This window comes from Zonotrichia albicollis, chromosome 2 (genome assembly GCF_047830755.1).
Source record: "Zonotrichia albicollis isolate bZonAlb1 chromosome 2, bZonAlb1.hap1, whole genome shotgun sequence".
NCBI lineage: Eukaryota > Metazoa > Chordata > Aves > Passeriformes > Passerellidae > Zonotrichia > Zonotrichia albicollis.
The window spans coordinates 108355667-108375329 of NC_133820.1; the positions used below are offsets into that span (position 1 = coordinate 108355667).

General features: G+C 35.5%; 1 protein-coding gene across 12 annotated transcripts in view; it reads left to right on the top strand.

Moving 5' to 3' along the window:
• Nucleotides 1–19663, top strand: part of STS (steroid sulfatase) — a 107441-nt gene that overhangs the window by 39318 nt on the left and 48460 nt on the right. For all 12 annotated transcript variants that reach the window (XM_005487539.4, XM_005487537.4, XM_026793789.2 and 9 more), the window contains one exon: nucleotides 5834–5970. In XM_005487539.4, coding sequence (XP_005487596.2) covers nucleotides 5834–5970 — 137 coding nt within the window. The remainder of the gene's footprint in view (nucleotides 1–5833; nucleotides 5971–19663) is intronic.

Genomic DNA, 19663 nt, shown 5'->3' on the forward strand with positions numbered 1-19663 from the left:
GAGCCAACCTGAGGAGGTGCTGGACCTGTTCTCTGTGAACAGGGAAGGACTGGTGGGTGCTGTGGTGGCAGGAGGCTGTTTGGGCACAGAGACCACAAAATGAGAGTTTGTGATTCCCAGCAAAATAAGGAGAGAGGTCTTCCACTACTACTAAAATAAGGAGAGAGGTCTAACTACTACCTCAGACTGCTGGATGGCCAATTTTGGCCTGTGATTCTATATAATCATTAGAAATTGTATTTTTAAAGTCTTATAATATCTTCATAGTGTACAGCTATGTGCTATTTTGCTTACTTTGGTCTGATCTTTAGAAAGGTGGTATTGTATTTTATCTTCCTTAATCCAGTGTGTGCATATTACAATTTTTGTTTGTTCCTTAATAGACTGAAAGAGAGCAAATACAAAATTCAATGCCCAAAAATGGCACTGGAGCAGAATGTATGCAATTACAAGTGTCAGATCTGGTGTGTGAAAACAGGTAGTCGTTTAGTTGCTTACCCTAATTGTCAGTGGGCCGGTCAGCTCTGTGTATGTTAATTCAAATTGCTTTTTCCTGAGAGGAAGTGTTTACATGTCATAAACCTAACAGAATGCTCTGTTGGTATTACAATATATTTGAAAGTCAAATGGGTGCTACTTATTTCATGTTAAATTCAATGTGGTTGTCACTCATACATCTTCAGCATGCCTTTCAATGACCAGCTGCACAGAAAATCAAATTTTTCAAAATGCCAGGGTCTGTTTTCTGGTGCATCAGAAATTAACAACACAAAAATACCACCCTGTGATACAAAATACCTCTCTGAGAAATTTCTACACCTGATCATAACTAATAATAACATTTTTTAAAAGTCTAATGAAATCTGGTTTCTTGAAAACAGTATTTAAATACTAACATGATTATATTTAAAAACTGTGGTGAAGGTGAATTTGAATCTTCTTGACTAGTTTTACCAGTCATAGATTGCATATGCATAATGTTCAACATTTTATAACAGTTAATAAATTGTAAATTTTCTCCTTATCTAATCTATTTTAGTTCTTGAAACACTGTTGCAACACCTGTTCAAATTCTTTGTTAGCTACTGTAGCAGACTGCGGTTTAGGGTTTTTCCATGTATCATTAGAGTTTTTCCATGTGTCATGTTGCACTGAAGTTACAGGTCTCAAATCCAGTGTTTTTATGAATCCTACAAGAATATTCCTTATAGTTACAGCTAAATAAAAATTATAGAGAAGAATTTGTGTATCTCTGTATGCATATAATGTATATGTGCATATATATTAGAACATGTTGTAACTTACAAGCTCTAACAACTCTACTAGATCTTTGTGCGTTTTCTCCCAGACCTCTGATTATGCCTTGTGAACAAGAAGGTAACAGGAAGAAGGAGTGGGTTCATATAGGACTTTACCAAATCTTTGGATCATTTAAGAATTATTGGGGTCCTCAGTAATTCTGCAGTGATTGGCAGACTGAATGGTCAATGGAACACTTCTAAAACACAGTGTTCTGTATGCTGGACTCCAAAGCTTTGTGGATGAGAGGGTTTAGTTATGAGTTTAGTTTGTGCTAGATCATTTTTTTTTTCTCCATGCTTACAAAATTTTCTTTCAGAGGGGGAGAAAAGGTTGTATAGAAGGGAAATAAAAACATATGTGAAGTGTTTACCTTAAGTATTTAAAGTGAAGTGAAGACACGAAATTGGAAAAGTAGAAGCATCTTATCTATTGGCAGAGAAAATTATTTAAAAAATGCAGATATAGTGGTAAAAAAATCTACTTATAATATCTACTAGAAAGAGTCAGATTTTCTATATATTTACATTTTTCCTTCTCTCTCTGTTACATTTTCAACACCTTTTGTGGTTCGCATAAGTTATCCTCCAGTAGTCTGGAGTTCTTTTTCTGATTTTGAAAAAAACCTGAAAATATGACATCTATGTTTGAAGGTGTATATTTTAAAACAGCAGGACAGAAACATCCATTCATAAATTCATTCAGACTAACAAGAATTTTAGCACTGTTAGCAGTCTGAACAAAGCAAAATCCAGCATATAGAACAGTCCTGCTTTCATACAACTGAGCCAAAATTTGACTTTTCCTCCTGCAGGAACAAGATTAATGAAGTGTATTCATCCACTGCTATCACAAAGACCACTGTCTTACTGGTGATCTAATCTGGAAGTAGAGGAGGCATCTGTGGGGAATTAGCACTAATTAATTTATCCACTGGGGGGATACTGAATAAGAAGATTTTTTTAGCAGAAGGAAAATGACAGGAAAGGAAATGTTATGTTTCTACCTGCTTGTGTTGACACAGTGGTGATTCACCTAGAGTACTGTGTCAGGGTGTGGCACAGGAAAGATGTGGACCTCTTACAGTCCAGAGGAGAATCAAGAAGATGACCAATGGGATGACACTCCTTTGAGTTTCACTCCTGAGGACAGGCTGAAAAAGCTGAAGTTGTGCAGCATGGAGAAGGCTCAAGAGAGACCTCACTGTGACCTTCCAGTACCTTGAGGGGGCTTATAAAAGGAGGGAGAGGGAATTTTTATAAGGACAGATTGTGGCAGGTGATAGTTTTAAACTGAAAGGAGGCAGGTTTAGATGAGATCTTATGAAGAAATTCATTACTCTGAGAGTGGTGAAGCACTGGAACAGGTAGAGCAGTTGCAGATGCCTCATGCCTGGAATTGTTCAAGGATTACCTGCTGGTCATGCTGGTTTTGTTGAGGCCTGGGATACAGTTGGCTTTGTGGGCTGCAAGCGTATATTTTGCCAGCTAATATGGAGCTTCTTGTCAACCAACACCCCAAGTCCTTCTCAGATCTGCTCCCATTACATTGTTCATCCAGCCAGCATTTGTGCTTGGGATTGACATAACTGTGGTGCAGGCCTTTGCACTTGGCTTTGTTGACTTAATTAAATTTTCATGGACTGAAATCTCAAACCTATCCAGGCACCTCTGAGTGGTGTTCCTTCCCTGCAATGTGTCAACTGTGCCACTTGCACAGAAAAGCCAACAATTGCCCAAGGAGTTTTCAGAGCAGCAAGCATTTAAAGCAGATTTGCAGGGAAAAAGTTAAAAGACTTGGGTTTGAAGCACAAAGTCAGATTAGCTTTAATTGCTCTCTCACACACTTTAAAGCTGTTTTTTATAGCTCAAGCCTGAGCTGAATCCTTGAGTAATATAAAGACACCTCACTATACAAAAGAAGAACCCAGTACTTTGCAATGCAGACGAGTTACCAGCAATGTGATGCTTTAAGATGTTTTCAAGATGCATTAAAAGCACCCTGAAGAATATCTTATGTCAGATGTGTGTAATCTCTCTAGCTACTTGATAAATTGAAAAAACTGTGTGACTCATGTGAGGATGAAAAATCTCAAATTTTTTGAAAAGGAGATTCTCTGTGTTTGGGCTGTGCAAAAGATAGTGGAAATACATTTTTGAAAGAGCTGTTTTTTGAAGTGGTTTGGGAGTTAAGCTGTTATTGTCAAATTTCTCTCCTGCCTACTAGCTGGTATTGTCATTCCATTTTCAAGGTCAGAGTAAAGGTATTTAGTCATGATTCTCCTCAAAGTGTTTTGGCAGGAGATAAATAGCTGCCTCTGATCTTTTAGAGGATATTAATGGGTGAGACACTTCTCCACCCGACAGCAAGCTGTCAATCAAAAGCTGTCAATTTTAGTTGGAAAAAAGAGAATGATGTAGTGCCCTTCCATATCAATCATTGATTTGATGACTCTTCATGAAAGTTAGATCTTTTCTGTGAATTCAACAAACAAAACAAACTTGAATATTATGTCTTGAAAATAACATTTATAATGGAAGCTGTTGATACTTTTAGCAAAGCAAGAAGACAGTTATGAGAATGCAGTGTCTCTATGGCATTAGAACAAGGTAGTTTGCATGAAAGCTAAATATAGCCGGCAGTGTTAAGGTGCAAAATAATTTTTGTGTTGTTTTACCGTAGAATTTGTATATTAATCTCAATTCAGTGAACTGTGTTTAAGGAAAAAGTCAACAATAATCCCAGGAATTAAAAAATGCAAGTTGTAAAACAAAAATCATCTGCCTTGAAGTAAAGTTCTCTAGTGAAAGGTCAGTATTAGATTTATGTATATATTAAATAAGTAACTTTTAAGTGTATGTCTTTTTTTACCTCAATTGGTGATATTTTCAACCTTTTTCATTGACTCAGGGATCTCTTGTTATTTGTTGCTAAAATTGTGAAAAGTTCTCACATATATGACCTTTCAAATAGCAACAAACAACTTCATGGAAAGTGTATCTTTTATGAAAAACATGTCTTAAATGTTTTGGATCAGTACTTTATATTAATAAACTAATACAGGATTTATGCACAAATATTTTTGAGATAATTAAAATATTTTTATTAATCTTCCACATGAAGAACGTTGTTTTTCTTCTGAGTTTCCTAAAAAATTATAACTTTTTTATGAAGAAAAAATTCACCATCAGAAACACATTTATCAAGTGATTAATATGGATAAAAAATTATTCTGTGTTTATCTACTACTGTATGTGCCAGTAGAAAAAAAGCTTTAACCATTCAACTTGTGAAAAAAACAGATCCAATCAAGGAGAGAGCAAAATGGATCATAAATATAGTAAATTAAACTTAATTGTTTTTCTTTAAGATGAAAGTATTGATTTCAGATTAATATCTTGTACTAAAAAAACTTTGTTTTGAAGTTCTAAATGCTAGATTTTTTGGCTAATTTTGAAGAAGTGATTTTTATGAGCATGCCTGTGTTGGGGCTCCCCTCTTTAAAGGGTGGATGAACCAATTGCTTGAGTAAATACATGGTCTCCATTTGATGTGGATGTGATTCACAGGTATTAACCACCACAGCTTGGTGGGGGAAACTATGATGAATAAAATTAAAAGTAGTCTGCAATTAGCTGTGTGCTTTAAGGTGAGATCCAGACAAGTTTTATGGGTAGTGCTTTTGTGGTTCAGCTGATATTTACAATATGCATAATGTACTGCAAGTGCTGTTAGAGCATATAGCAGTAAATTTGGCTAGGATGGCACAATTTTAAATAAAGTAGTATAAATAATGCATAAGCAGAAGTACTTGTTTGAGCTGTGCTTTCACAGCCTGCTGGAATTGATCATAAATATCCTGTTGACAGATCACATGAACAGCAAAATTTACAGAGAGTCTATTTATTGCACTCTTTCTTTTGTATCTGTTTAGGAAATAGACAGAAGACAATGGAGACTGTTCATTACTCTGAGAACAAAAAGTTTTATATTGGTATGACTTTGAGGTTATATAGAGTCACATGCATACACATACAGAGCTTTAAAAGAAAAGAGGTTTGGTCATATACCATAGTCTAGAATAAAGACACAGGTCCCCATAACAGTTTAGTTGATCAGCTTCCATGTGACTTTGTGAGGAAGGAAATTGTGTTTCACGTGGATATGTAGTGCTGAGGGTATGTTTTTGAACAGAAATTGTATTCAGGTGTTTAAAAATATCCTTGTAAAATCTGGAGAGATGTTTGTATATAGAAACTTCTAGATTCCTGCCTTTGAACAGCAAGTCCTTTTCCAATATATATCACAAATGGTATTAAGATAGATGTTGCCATTTATTTTTGCTTTCAATTCAGTAAAAGAGTGGCATTTTTGCTGGGTGTGTGTTTATTCAGAATTATCCTGCAATCAATTACATTATTCCTTTTCACCTTTATTTTTTGTTTTGGTGTTTTTATTGAAGAAAGATTTGTTTGTAGAACACTTATTATAAAATACTCTAAGTCTTTGTGGTTTTGTTTTGCTTGTTTTCCAGGAACACTGATACACCATTTCTTCTTTTCCTGTCTTATCTTCACGTCCATACTGCTCTATATGCTTCAGAAAATTTCAAAGGAAAGAGCAAGCATGGTTTATATGGTGATGCAGTGGAGGAAATGGACTGGAGTGTAGGTATGTTACATGTGCTTCTAAAAGCAGTGGAAGGAATTCATGATGGCTTGTGTTCATGTTCACCAAATTGAGACCAGCAATTTGTGTCTATTGAATATCTGTCATACTTGTCCTTTATACTTAGGGAAAAGAAACAGTCATTTAGAAAGCACAATAATCTCAGCTTTTGCAATATCTACTTTATTGCCAAATTTATTGTGTCCTACAAGAGCAATTAATTCCCTTCTTTGTGAAGGTGGTCTATGCAGCATGGACTTAGCGGAGATGTGGACTTCTGAAGCTGAGTAGTTAAATCCAACCCTCTGAGCTTCTGAGTGCATCTTGCATATTCAAATGATCTTTATAAAACAATCTATTACCATGTCTATCAGTGGCGACCAGCATTTAGTCAATTGGGTACTTGCTTTAGATTAAAGAATGCATGTGTTATAATTTCTGTTTGCATCCACATTGTAGCAATCCAGTGGACATTAGCTCGTTTTACTGTCTGTGTTTGATTTCCTGTTTTTTGGTTTTTTTTTTTTTCCTCTTGTGTATTATTTACTTTATTCCAGCCTAATTGTTTTGTTTTTTTTTTTTTTTTTTTGCTGCTGCCATTACATTTTGCTATTTCCTTGCTGCAAAGGAAGGAAAGTCTCCAGAGAGAGTCTCTAGAGTTTCAACAGCAAGTTGGAAAGCAGGGTAGCTGACATGCTGCTGTTTCAGGCTATTTAGTGATGCAGAGGTGGTAACAGGTTGAAAACCACTGCTCTTTTCCAGAATGACCACAAGTTCTTAGGAGATGTGTCAAATAAACCAACTGTAGGACAGAAGCATGCTATTTAAAAAGCTTGGGCTAAATCAGGGATTCAAGTTTAATGGTGATAATATTGGAAATTAGAACAAATTTAGAGAAGATACACAAGATTCCTCGGGTATTGTCCTTTTCTGGTCATTACACAAGCATCAGGGACAATAGAGCCAGCTTAATCAGGAAACAGATCCACAGATCCACAACTGTCATTTGCTAGTATAAAAGTAACAATTTTTTTTTTCAGTTGGTCTCAGTTTTGGTTGTGTCTTGTAAGATCTTGATGAGAGATGGCATATTTGTTCCAGCATGTAGAAAATAATGTTTAGTTCCTCTGCTACTTTCTTCTCCATTATTAGCCTGATGAAAAAAAAGAAAAGTCATGGCTGTCATTTCCAAATGAATCTGGAAGAATAATATATATATTTTTTTTCAGCTGAAGGGAGTACTTATTTCCATTAACCTCCACTGAAAAGTCCAGTTTTAATGCATCAGCCATGTCAGAGAAAGTAGATTGATTCACTGTACTGCTGATGTCAGTAACCAGTATGTTCTTGAAAATGCCTCTGAAGAGTCTACAGTAGAAAAAGTTCTTAAAAAATTGTCTAGAAAAGATGAAAAAGTGGATACTGTGAGCTTTTCAGAAATGGAGCTTTTCAGAAATGACAAAAATTAGTATTTATGCATAGATGAATGTAACTTGCAAGAGCAGTAAGAACAATATAGCCCAGATACAACACTATGCTGCAAGACTTCCTAAGTAAAGAAAATACGGCATATGAAGAAAACATGAGTGTATTGAAAACTACATTATAGAACAACATCAGAAATCTTTGACCTTTGGTAGGAAAAATACATGAATTTTCACTGAGTTCTAAAAGAAATTTACAGTGTTTTCTGCTGACTGAGTCATGTTGTGGAAGACCCTTGTGGATGAATAAAAAAAAAGGAGTAGAAAAGGAGTAGAAGTTGCAAGTAGAAGTACTACCAGGTACCAGTGATGACATAAAGACATAAAGATTGAACAATGGAATGCAACTGAAATATTTTTCCTTATTTGAGAAGTCAGATGGAATCAGAAAGAAATTAGGTGCCATTTCCAAGAGAGAAAGCAAAAGCTTTTCTTGTAAGATGGAAAAGTCCACTCAAGACTCAAAATTCTAAATACAAAACAGTTCCATTTTCATTTGTTTATTTATTGAAAATCAGTACCAAATAGGACAACTATTCAATTTTAAGGCAATCATTATGCTAGGAGGAGAAAAGCCCAAAAGACACATGAATAAAATACTTTTTTGAATATTTCATGTTTGTGACTTGTTAAACCAACACTGAAGATTATGATTACAATCCACGTCAAAAATTCAAAATACAAAGCCTCTTGATAAGCTTTGGGACCATGTATGTCTATTGCTTTTTCATACTGATGTATGTATAACAGAATTCAATGTTGAAAGCATTCACAGTTATAATGTCACTGCATGTGACATGCCTTAGAGAATTATTCTCTGGCTAATAACATTAATTTTCTTTCAATGTAGGCTAAGCACCTTATTAATTCTATTAATTATAATTCATATGAGAGAAGATGAAATAATCTTACAGTCTAAAAATGAAAAAAGAAATGATGAATGAATCAATGAATGCACTATCATCCTTTTCTTCCTTCCTGTATTCCCTTCTTTAATTCCTTCATTCCTGATTGAGTATAGGAAGAAAAATGGATATGCTCAGAAATTGTTTTTGATGTAAATTGCATTCCACTAATTTAATCCAAAACAGATCACTGCAAAGAGTTTTGGAGCCCCCTGTAGACTTGCAAGCTGTGTGAAGACACTAATCCAACGCCACTTTTGCAAATGGCTGGTTATTATTTTGTTAGCAGCAGCAGAACTACATATCAGGTCTTCTTCCATTGTAGGTCAATCCCAACTGAAAGGTTTAGATGTAAAAAAGTCTCAGAAATTGTGGTCTGTCACATACTAGGTAACTGTAAAGTGGGGGCCTTGTCTGGATGTCTTTGTTATATGAGTGTCCTCAAAGCTGAAAAACCTAAACTGCCTCTCTCCCATGGTCTTTTGACCTGTCTTATGATCTAGTTAGTATTACAAGAAAATATTATAAGTCATCCGATATTAGTTATTTAGAAGGAAAGGGAAAGGGGAAGGGGAAGGGGAAGGGGAAGGGGAAGGGGAAGGGGAAGGGGAAGGGGAAGGGGAAGGGGAAGGGGAAGGGGGAGGGAACATCCCAAACCATCTTAAATTTAACTTTTATTTTAAATACCTTAAAAGATTGTATAGAATTTTATGGGAAGCGTGTTTTTTATAGGAATATGTTCCCAGTACCACTGAACAGTGTCCTGAAAGTGTTTGTAAGAAAGACTAGAGCAATTTTTAATAGAAAAATCTGGGAGAGCTGTGACTGAAGCCCTATTCAACCTGGAGAAGAGAGTATCTTATTGACCTGAAGGAAGGGTGTAAAGAGAATGGGCCCAGGCTCTTCTCATTTGTGCCCAGTGGCGAGAAGAAATAGGCACAAATTGAAGCATGTCAGGTTTCCTCTGAGCATCAGGGAAAACTTTTTTACTCTGAGGATGATCACATGCTAACCCAGGTTGCCATAGGGGCAGTGAACTCTGGAGATGGTCCAGGGCTCCAAGTGGCCCTGTTTAAGGAGCAAGCTTAGGCAAGGTAGCCTCCAGAGGTCCCTTTCAACATAAATCATTCTGTGATTCTGTGAGATGCTGGAGAAAACAAAAAAACCAAAAAACAATCTGTTCACTAAAGTCAAATCATATTTGAAACAAAATAAAATACAACCTTTAAAAGTCAGTGTAGAGAAACAAAGGAACTCTGAAGCAAAGAGAAGCAAGATACTGTCATGATACTCTCCTCCTCTGCTCTTCTCTAGTGTGACCTCACCTGGAGCAGTGCATCCAGGCCCAGAGGAAAGCCACAGAAATGGTCAGAGGTCTGGAAACAATTCTTCTCTGAAGAAAGGCTGGAAGAGCTAAGGTTCTTTAACCAGGGGAGCTGAGATTGTTTAGCCTGGGGAGGGAAAGGTTCCAGGGTTATTGCTGCCTGTCAATATATAAAGGGGGCCTATAAAAAAGGTGGAGAGGGACTTGTTGCTAATGACTGTGTAGACAAGACAAGGGGCAGTTTTAAACTGAAAGAGAACAGGTTTAGGTTAGTTAGAAAGTAATTGTTTGTGATGAGGGCAGTGAGACACTGGACCAAGTGGCCCAGAAAAGCTGTGGGTCTCCCATCACTGTCAGTATTCAGGTTCAGGTTGTACAGGGCTTGGAGTAATGTGGCAGGGAGATTGGACTGTATGATCTTTGAAGGTCCCTTCCAATATAAGCCAATTTTTGATTCTCCATTACTAGAGTGATTGACAAATTTTAAGGATGCTGATGACATCTTGAGTAGATTTTCCTTACAAGGAAATAATATCCCATAGTTTTTTTTGTTTTTTTTTTAAGTAAAAGTAACTATGGAATTAAACCTTAGGTATCTGAAGAAATTGAACCTCACATGAGGAACATTTATGACTTGTTGAAGCATTTGCAATACTCTGCAACACAACTCTCTGGGGTGACATATAGCCCGTACTGAAACGTAGCAAGACAGATGTAAAGCATACTTTCTTCACTGAGGAAGGACAGCTGGGGTACAATCTAGGAGGACTGTCTGAAAGTCAGACCACTTTTCAACTTTTTTTTTTTATTATTCCACTGTTATCATTATTAAGAATTTTCTATAAATACATATCTTCACAAAGCGCTTTCAAAGACGAATAGAAGGGCAGAAACTCCACCAAACCAGCACCAGACTTTTGTGAAAAACATCTAATTTACTTATTCCCTAATGATATTTCCTAGTGTTATAAAAGAGATTATATCAGTAATATAATATGTGCACGACTAAGCTGTGGTTCCTAATGTCTATACCACCCAATTGTGAGATGATGAAAACTAAATTCTTACACAGTTTAATCTGATGAATTTTTGCATGATTAAATAGTTAATATGCTAAGTATGTGACCTTGATCACATCCTTTCCTTTAATCTTTTTTCTGTTCTGGAATGATGTAAATGAAAGGTCTAAGTGAAAACCATTCCAATTTATTATAAACTATTTTTAATGACCCCTGTGGCATCTTTCTCTCTTTTTAGTAATAGATGTAACACCAAGTAAATGAAAATAATGGTTTCAGACGCAAAACAAAAGTTACTTTGGAAAATCTAATATATTTAGGAGACAGAAAACTGAACTATGCCCAAAAGACTCATGGGAATTCTTGCTCTGATGAAAGTAACATAGTCTAATGCATTCACAAAGCAAAGAGAAAAAAGGGAATTTTTTTTCACTTTTAAAAGTCATTGTTTTAAACTCACAATCCTTTAAGCTCTTAAAGTTGACTTATTATTTTTAATTATGAAGTAATTAAAATTTAATTTTAATATTTTTTTCAAGCTATTCTGGCTTAAACTTACATTATTAGGGGTTGAATATTTGGGTTTTTTGGGGGGTTTTGTGGGCTTTTTTAATGTTCTTCCAAATACTGTACAGTAACTATCTTCCTTCTGGTAACAGCATAGTATTATTAAATATTATCAGAAAATCAATATTTCTTCTTTTACATAAAATTGTTAGTGGTTTTTATTTTGAATTTTCATGTCTTTGAATCACTTTGCAGTGTTTGTATACTTTGAACTTTTATTTTAAAACCTATTCTATAAGGGACAACCTGAAAATGTATCACAAATCTTCTGAGAATTCTGAATTGTATTAAAAATCAAAATAAACATTATTAATAAAATGAGAAGAAAAAAAGGGACAAATTCCTACTGCTTTAAGAAAAAAAAATCACTGAGCTATCCTTTTTTTTTCCAAGAAAAAATCCTGCACACCAAGATAAGCCTAATTTATCATGGCTTTTCACCTCATGTAGTCATTTGTAACAGAGTAACATTGATTAAAAAGGTAAGCAAAGCAGAATGATGCCACATGATCAGAAGCAGCAGATAAGCACCTATCTTATCCAGCTACTGTGAATGTGACATAATGTTGGCTGCGCCTCAAAACCAAAAAATAGAATTAAAAATCTGGAGACGGATGCCTGATGCTCATAGTGCATTCCTTGACCTTGCTTTTCTGAATGTATACTGGTGTATATCTCAAATCTCTAAAGTTTAATATTAGGCTGGATTTCTTATCATAAAAGATGTTCAGCCAGCACCCTGAGGAAGAAGGTATCCAGCCAATACAGTTTTCTGTGACTAGGATAGAATTTTCCCACCCTGTCATGCCATTCTGCTCTTATCCAAGCATTAAGAGACTGTTTTTTACAGCTAAGACAGTAGTTAAGCTCTTGAAGCACATTCACTCTTTAGGTCACATCTGGGAAAATTGTCAGTGTGGGTGCAGATTAAAAACAGTTGTGGTTATGTCTTTTATGATATGGATGCATTCCAGTTACAATCTGCTCTAAAACCCAAACCCATTTCATATGTCACTAAGCAGCAATGACTTTCAGTCACTACTGAATGGGACCAAATTTAGGAAGTGACTAGGTGATGAAGGACTCCTGTTTCCACTATGATAAGCCTCCTGATCTACCTAATCCTCTTTAAGTATAGTTTCTTTTTATATATCACATCTTTGTATACAGCAAAGCTCCTTCTCTGCACGTTATTTACAAGATTACAAGGCACATCCTAAGTCACCATTTCTGTAGCACTTTTTAATCAGTCATGTTCAAATAATGTCTTAGTACTCCATGATGGAAAAATTCAGCGTAATGTAGTTTGTGGTAATAGCGCTGTGTGGTCAAAATTTACTGCCAGTTGCTTAAGAGGTTTCATTTGCATCTGATACTGCAGAAGTTAAATTGTCAGAACTACGTGTGCTAGGGCACTGAACATTTTTCTTTACAAAAATGTAATCATGTAATGTTCAAAACTGTAAAGGCTTTCTGTTAATTATGAAGCTCTTAAAATTTGGTTTATTGCAAAAACAGTGACTTGACGTCTAACATTGTGTTAGATCAAAATGCTGGAATCGGTGAAAGAAAATTAGCATTACTCTTAGACAAGATAATTTCCATTAGTAAGAGAAAGCTCAAAGACTGTTTTAGATAAACTAGAAATAAGAATCCTGATGACTTCAAGCAGTGGTAAATCCTAAGGAGGATAGGAAGTTTTCTAATGAAATGTGCAACCAACCTTTTGTTTCACCTTTGCCTCTGAAGTTTAATTTTACAAATAAATGGTATGGTTGGATTTTGCTCCTAGCTTAAGGTGGGTAGGCAAAACCATTATCAGTGAGATTAGAAACACAGCAAGATTAAGAACAATTCAGAACAATTAAGAACACAGATTTAAACCAAAATTGACCTGCAGGACTTCAAGTCAATATGGACAAAGGTCTGAGTATGAATATTCAGATAAAGGTTGCAATAAGGAAACAAAAAGGGTCTAACTTTATTCAAATTGTAGATAATCGCCAAAATACAGACTGAAAAAACATTTTTAAGGAAGCTGTAGATGGTTTTTCTCATCAAGGGGCTTTGCATAGCAACCTTTTTTAACAAAGATACTGTGAAGTTTTAAAAAAATTACATTTGCACTGTGCTAGAAAAACTCCACAGGAATTTAGTAAGACAGTCATCCAGAGCAAGGGATCAGGATGACAGACTTTACTCACTTTGGTGGAAGTGTTACTGTTGTCAACCTTAACCTTCAGCCCTCAGGAGCGTGACTTTTGCCATGTTTTTCTTCTGTAGTTGGACACTGAAAGCATATCTGTGTAGTTACTTAGGGAGCTTGTAATCATGATTTTATAAAGCATGTGACTGTGCTAGAGAAGAAGGATGTTCCTCGTGGTAGTTGCATGTCTGTGAAAGAAGCCTTGACATGAAACTAAGGAACAAAGAGACTGAAAATGTGGAGGATTTTTAATCTGTGTGTTAAAACCTTCTCATCCACGCCTCTTCCTTGTACCTTCAGATAGTTTTGTAGTGGATTACCCAGTACCTTACCATAGATGATACAGCCCATAAATGCATACAAACATGCAGAAGGCACAATTGTAAGACTATGAAGTCAAGTACTCAAAGATAGAAAAGTCATTCTTCCTATGCTTGTGTCTCATGGTACAGTTTTCTAACATATGTTTACATGCCATTTCTTTTCCCATTGGAATCCTATCTCCTTATCAGAGTGCCTTCTTAATGAGCAGCTTCTCAACAGTAGATACATTCCTCATTGTTAAATATGAGTTCTCATGTTTTATTTAACACATGCTATTGAAGTTCTGTTTTGAAGACAGATACTTTGACGTGTCTCATCTCTTCTGTGTCAGTACTTTGCTGCAGTGTATAACAGATTTGCAAATAAGCATTTTCACAAAGCCTTTGTAAGACAGGGGAATCTCATTAATCTGTTTCCCAGAAGAAAAACCGAGACACAGAGATGATGTTCAGTTTTAACTCCTGAGATATAACTTTGTTGCTAGTTACCCACTAATCCAGATCTGGATCTTTAGTAAAGCATTAGGACTTTAATTCAGCTGGCATGGGATTTGGGAAGGGGAAAAGTAATTTTTTTGATGGTCTTGATCCATGTTGGAGGCTGGAAATGGTTAGAATGTGCACCTGGACTCAGGAACTCATGTCTTCTTCTGGTCCTGGGGACTAAATAGTGCTTTTTAAAGATAATTAAATATCTTTTTCAATATATGAACTATAATGATATGTACAGTTTCTGTGATGACTCAGGGAATGTCTTCCAGCATTTTACCATTTTTTCATAGCTGGCTGCATATCAATTAGCTGTAGAAAAAACCCTAAAACTTATCATGTGCATTTCAGTTTCAGTGATGATATTGAGAATACTAGAGATTCTTTTAAAATAATCCACAAAGTTTTTTTGGAGAGAGATATGAAACATTTTCATGCTTCTTTGGAAAGGTATTTTAATTTTTTTTGAGACTGTTCTGCTTAAAAAAAGGTGATCTAATTCTGAGTGAAAGCAATAATCATACAATAAAGCTTATGATAATATTGATTCTGTATTCTTCATCAACAGATTGGTTCCAATTAGTGAATTTCCATGCAGAATTTCATACTATTGAATAACAAGGCTCAAATTCCAGGTGGTAATAAGCTCTTATTGATGAGTTTTATGGAACTGGCTTTTTATTGACTCTGGCTGATAATCTTTCAGTGGTACATTTGACTGCTAAAACAACCACACTATATAATAGGCTGGGTGGTAATACTGCTAAAGATCATTATTTTTATAAAAATAGATGCTTATATTGCATTAAAGAAAGCTTTTCATTGCTTTCTATATAATAACAAAATATAATAATGAGATAAATAATGAATTTTTTAGGGCTAGGAAAAGCAGTAGAGTAATGATGCAATGACTAGTGAAAGGCAGTCTGGTAAAATGGTGATTTTGCTCTGGAGCTTTTCCCCTCACCTCTTGATTGTAAAAAGGCATTTTTATTTCAATTTAGGATGCTGTTTAATAAAAACTGAAACTAAACCTTTATTTTTCTTTTCTATAATTCTTTTTTAATACTGATGTTTGTGGGGCGAGGGTTGTATGTTTCATAGTGTACTCAGGTTATTTTTTACTAGTTTGAATGTTTTCTTTTTGTTTTTGCTTTCTTTTGACTCTGTATACACACTTCTATTTTTAAATTATTCTCTCTCCCTACCCATGAAACTTTCTTTATAACATTTCCTTATGAAGAGCATATTTCAGTAACCCTGAGAACACTGAACTGATTTTGTATTACAGTAGTAAGCTCAATATCCAAAGGAACACCTGACCCCTAAGGGCTCAGTTGCTTACTTGGGATGAGCAAAAAAAAGACTCCATGATAATAAAATTCTTGCCTTAGACCAGCATTAAGTTATATTCTACAGCTTTAGTGGATCTTGCAGCCTTATGATTCCTCGAGAGGCGAGGCAGAGCATTCTTCTCTCCCTTAACTCCTTTTTTTCTTACCAGCTTCCAGAGAAAATAGAAGGAGAAAGAGGAGAAGAAGAGAGGAATCTTCCTTTTTCAACAAGTGTCCTTTTAGAAAACTACTGGATGGACTCGTCTGTAATGTCACTATTACATTACCTACAATTAAGTGTGACTAATTTGGGTCCTTCAGTGCACATGGTTTTTCAGTGCTGTTGCCATTTCACTGTTGTGAAGGTAAAGGATTTTGGCTCTTTAGGCTCTTGTATCTCTGTAGTTGAGATAGTTGTGGATTAGAAATCAAACTTACTTTCATTTCTTAGTCAGACTTGCATTGAAAAACAAAGCAGGAAACAAGAAATAATACAAATGTAACCTCATTTTAATCCTAAAGAAAAGAGTGGCCTAAGCCAAAAAAGCAGTACAAACTTTGTCTTCCTGTGAATTCTAAGATAACTTATGCCAGATGTTTGAAAGAAATTAATAGTTCACAATGCCGCATTATTTATAGTAAAGTCCAGGAAGATCTAGTTGTACTAATGGGAAAAGTATAGCCAATATAGAGTATTTCAATGTATAGTATATCACTGTGTAAATGGTAGCAAAGTGCTTCTAATCCAGAGTTCAGCTGATTTTGACATCACAAAATCACAGAGTATACATTAAACAAATAATAAATGAATACTTTTTTAAAAAATTTACTTATAATTCAAATACATAATTTATCCTTTCCATTTGGCAGATTAAAAATTGGATATGAGCCAACAGTGTGAATTTGCAGCCCAGAAAGCCAGCCATGTCCTGGGCTGCATCTAAAGCAGCGTGGCCAGCAGGATGAGGGTGGTGAGTCTGCCCCACTGCTCTGCACTTGCTAGATCCCACCTGGAGTGCTGCATCCAGGTCTGGGGTCCTCAGCACAGGATAGATGGGGGCCTCTCAGGAATGGCCTATGGGAGGTTGGTGAAGATGAGCAGAGGGCTGGAGGAGTTCTCCTGTGAAGACAGACTGAGAGAGCTGGGCTGAGAGAGAGCCTGGAGAAGAGAAAGCTCTAGGGAGAATATTTAAAGGAAAATAAATTATAAGAAAGACTTGATACCAGTACTTGTAGTGATAGGGCAAGGGACAAAAATTTTAAACAGCAAAATGGTAGATTTAGATTGGACATTGGGAAGAAATATTGGACAATGAGGGTAGTAAGATACTGGTACGGGCTGCCCAGAAAAGTTGTGAATGCTGCATCATTGGAAGTGTTCAAAGCCAGATTTTAAGTAACCTGATCTAGTGATAGATGTCCCTTCCTAAGACAGGGAGGTTGGACTAGATGATCTTTGAAGGCCAGTTCCAAACCAACATCAGGACAGAGTGAGACACAGTGTAACCAGCACATCCTACAGAACAATGTTTGAACACCTTAGCAGGGTGTTATGAGCAAAGTGCTGCTATGATGGCTTTTTTATCAGCATTTTTTAAAGAGGCACAAAATTGGCAGTTTTCCTTAAAAAAAAAAAAAAAAAAAAAAAGGCTAAAACCTTTCTACAGGACATATCCTAAATATTCTTGCCTATTTAGTGCTGAAGTAGTCAAGCTCCATATCCTCAATTTCTCAGTCCAACTTTTGTGTGATTCTGCTGCTGTTTGCCAGTCTTCTTGTGCAATAACCCCCAGGTGCTGCTCATAAAAAAATAGATGGCCTAGTTAAAGAGAGCTTTGAGGACTTTCTTGGCAAAAAATACTAGACAGTAATATCACATTTACCTCTCAGAATGTAAACTGATTTTTGATGAGACATTTAAATACTTCCCTGGTTATATATTAACTTTAGTAATTCATGGTAAAATAGTTCAAAATAGCTGTTTTAAATAGGAGGAACTGGTATATTAAATCTATCATCGGGAAATGTATGCAAATACTCTATCCTACTGTTACCATATTTACTTATTGAGTCTTGGTAACAATAGAGTCAGTTCCTGTATGTAGCCAGACATGCTTTTCCAGTGCCTTCTAGAGCAGAAATCTATTTGCTGGATTGTACTTCTCTCTGCATGTGGTACTGAAACACCAGTATGTTACAAAGCTATTCATGTGAAATGTGAAGATTCCAAACATTTTCTGTTCAAAGACATCTGTTTATGTACAAATTCTTAAATTTGATTTTATAGGTTCAGAAATGATTAGTTAATTTAAAAAAATACATTATTAGGGAGGAACTAACCCTCTACCTGCCTGTCTATCCATAGGAATAGTGCTATTCCATAAGTAACAAATGTGCTGCCTAGGGCCTTCATGTGGTTATTTGCCATCTGTTCTTTGGAGACTTTACCTTGGCAATAACTCCTCTCTTCCCCAAATAGTCTAATTACGGTTAGACTAATTTTTTCCAGGTATTTATGTAAATATTTCAGCTGATCTGTGGTGGTTTTGTCAATGATCCTTCCTCACTTCACATTTAGCCTTCAGATTTATCCTAAAAAACACATCTCACTGTGATCCATACATGCAAGGCAGAGCCCTTTCAGAATTCTGCCTTGCCTTTACACAGAAAAAATATATTGGTCCATTTTTGTAACTTCTCATTACAAACAAGATACACATAGCATTCATAGTGTTAAGCCTTGGAAAACTCAGATTAATTATCAATTTAACATGTAACATACTCATTTTTGTTTTATTATTATATAAATGAAAATCAGAGAAAAGGCAAAGAAAGGAGCCTAATGGTCTCAGGGCCCTCTCTGATCTCATGACTCCACCATGTCTTAGGGGCATCAAACACACGTTGGTCTAAGCAGAGTCCTTAAGTATTTCCAAACCAATTTAAAACAAAAATGGCATATTTTTCTTTCCAGGCCTCAGACCAGGAAAAGGCAGATTTTCTTCCACATAGGCATCTGCTGTGCTACTTAATACTACTCTGAAACTTCAACAAAAATTCTTTTTGAATAGGCTGTGAATATTTTTCAAGAGCACTTAGATGAATTAAGGAATCAAAGTGCCATTTGATGAGATTGTGAGTAATCTTTTTGAGCTAGTAATCTATCATCAGTGAGGATGACCTGAAAAATTATTTGCCTTCCTTTCAAACAGGATCCTCTGGAATGGAAATCAGCATATATATGTCATGTTTAACACACATACATATACCAGGGGGAAAAGGCACCAAATCATAATTTATGGCGCTCAGTGTATTTATTTGTTTTTTGGTTTTGTTTTTTTTTTTTTTCCTAAATTCTGAATGTCATCTAGAGAAGACAGAGTGGAGTCTATATCATTAGTGGAAAAGTTCCTTGAGACAATTTTCATAGTCAGGTTTGCTTTCTTATTGGTAGTAACAGTGTCTATACAGAGATTCATTATCAAGTAACTTGTTTTGGAGGTGGTGATTTCACAGTAGGCTTTGAGTGTCTAGTAGCACTTAGGCACAAAATTTAGAGAAATAGGTGAATTAACAAGTGTGCATGGTGATCCTCGTGTCAAGGAGGAAAAAAAAATGTGTATTGGTAGTGAGTTAATGCACACCTACTTTCATGTTAGATTAGATTTGCACAATTAAAATCAGAAAACCAGGAAATTAAATTTATTGATATTTCATGATTAATATAATTTACTCTTGATAAAACTCCTCTTAACTGTATGGCATGTAATTTATAGCAAGTCTTTAAAACCTGCTTCCAAATTCAGCAAAGATTAAAAAAAAATTGGCTGCTGAAAGATGATAAATGTTTATGCTCTAATGTCAGCCAGTTTTTTACAGTTTGAATTTTACTTAATAAAAATGAAATAAACAAATGGCAAAGGCTTTGAAGTTTTTAGAAAAGTGCAGAGGATTTAAATGGAGGTTAAATTTTTTTTCCCTGCTTTACAGCCTTCATAATTCTTCTTACATTATATCTGGCAAAATGTTGTCATTATGCATTTGC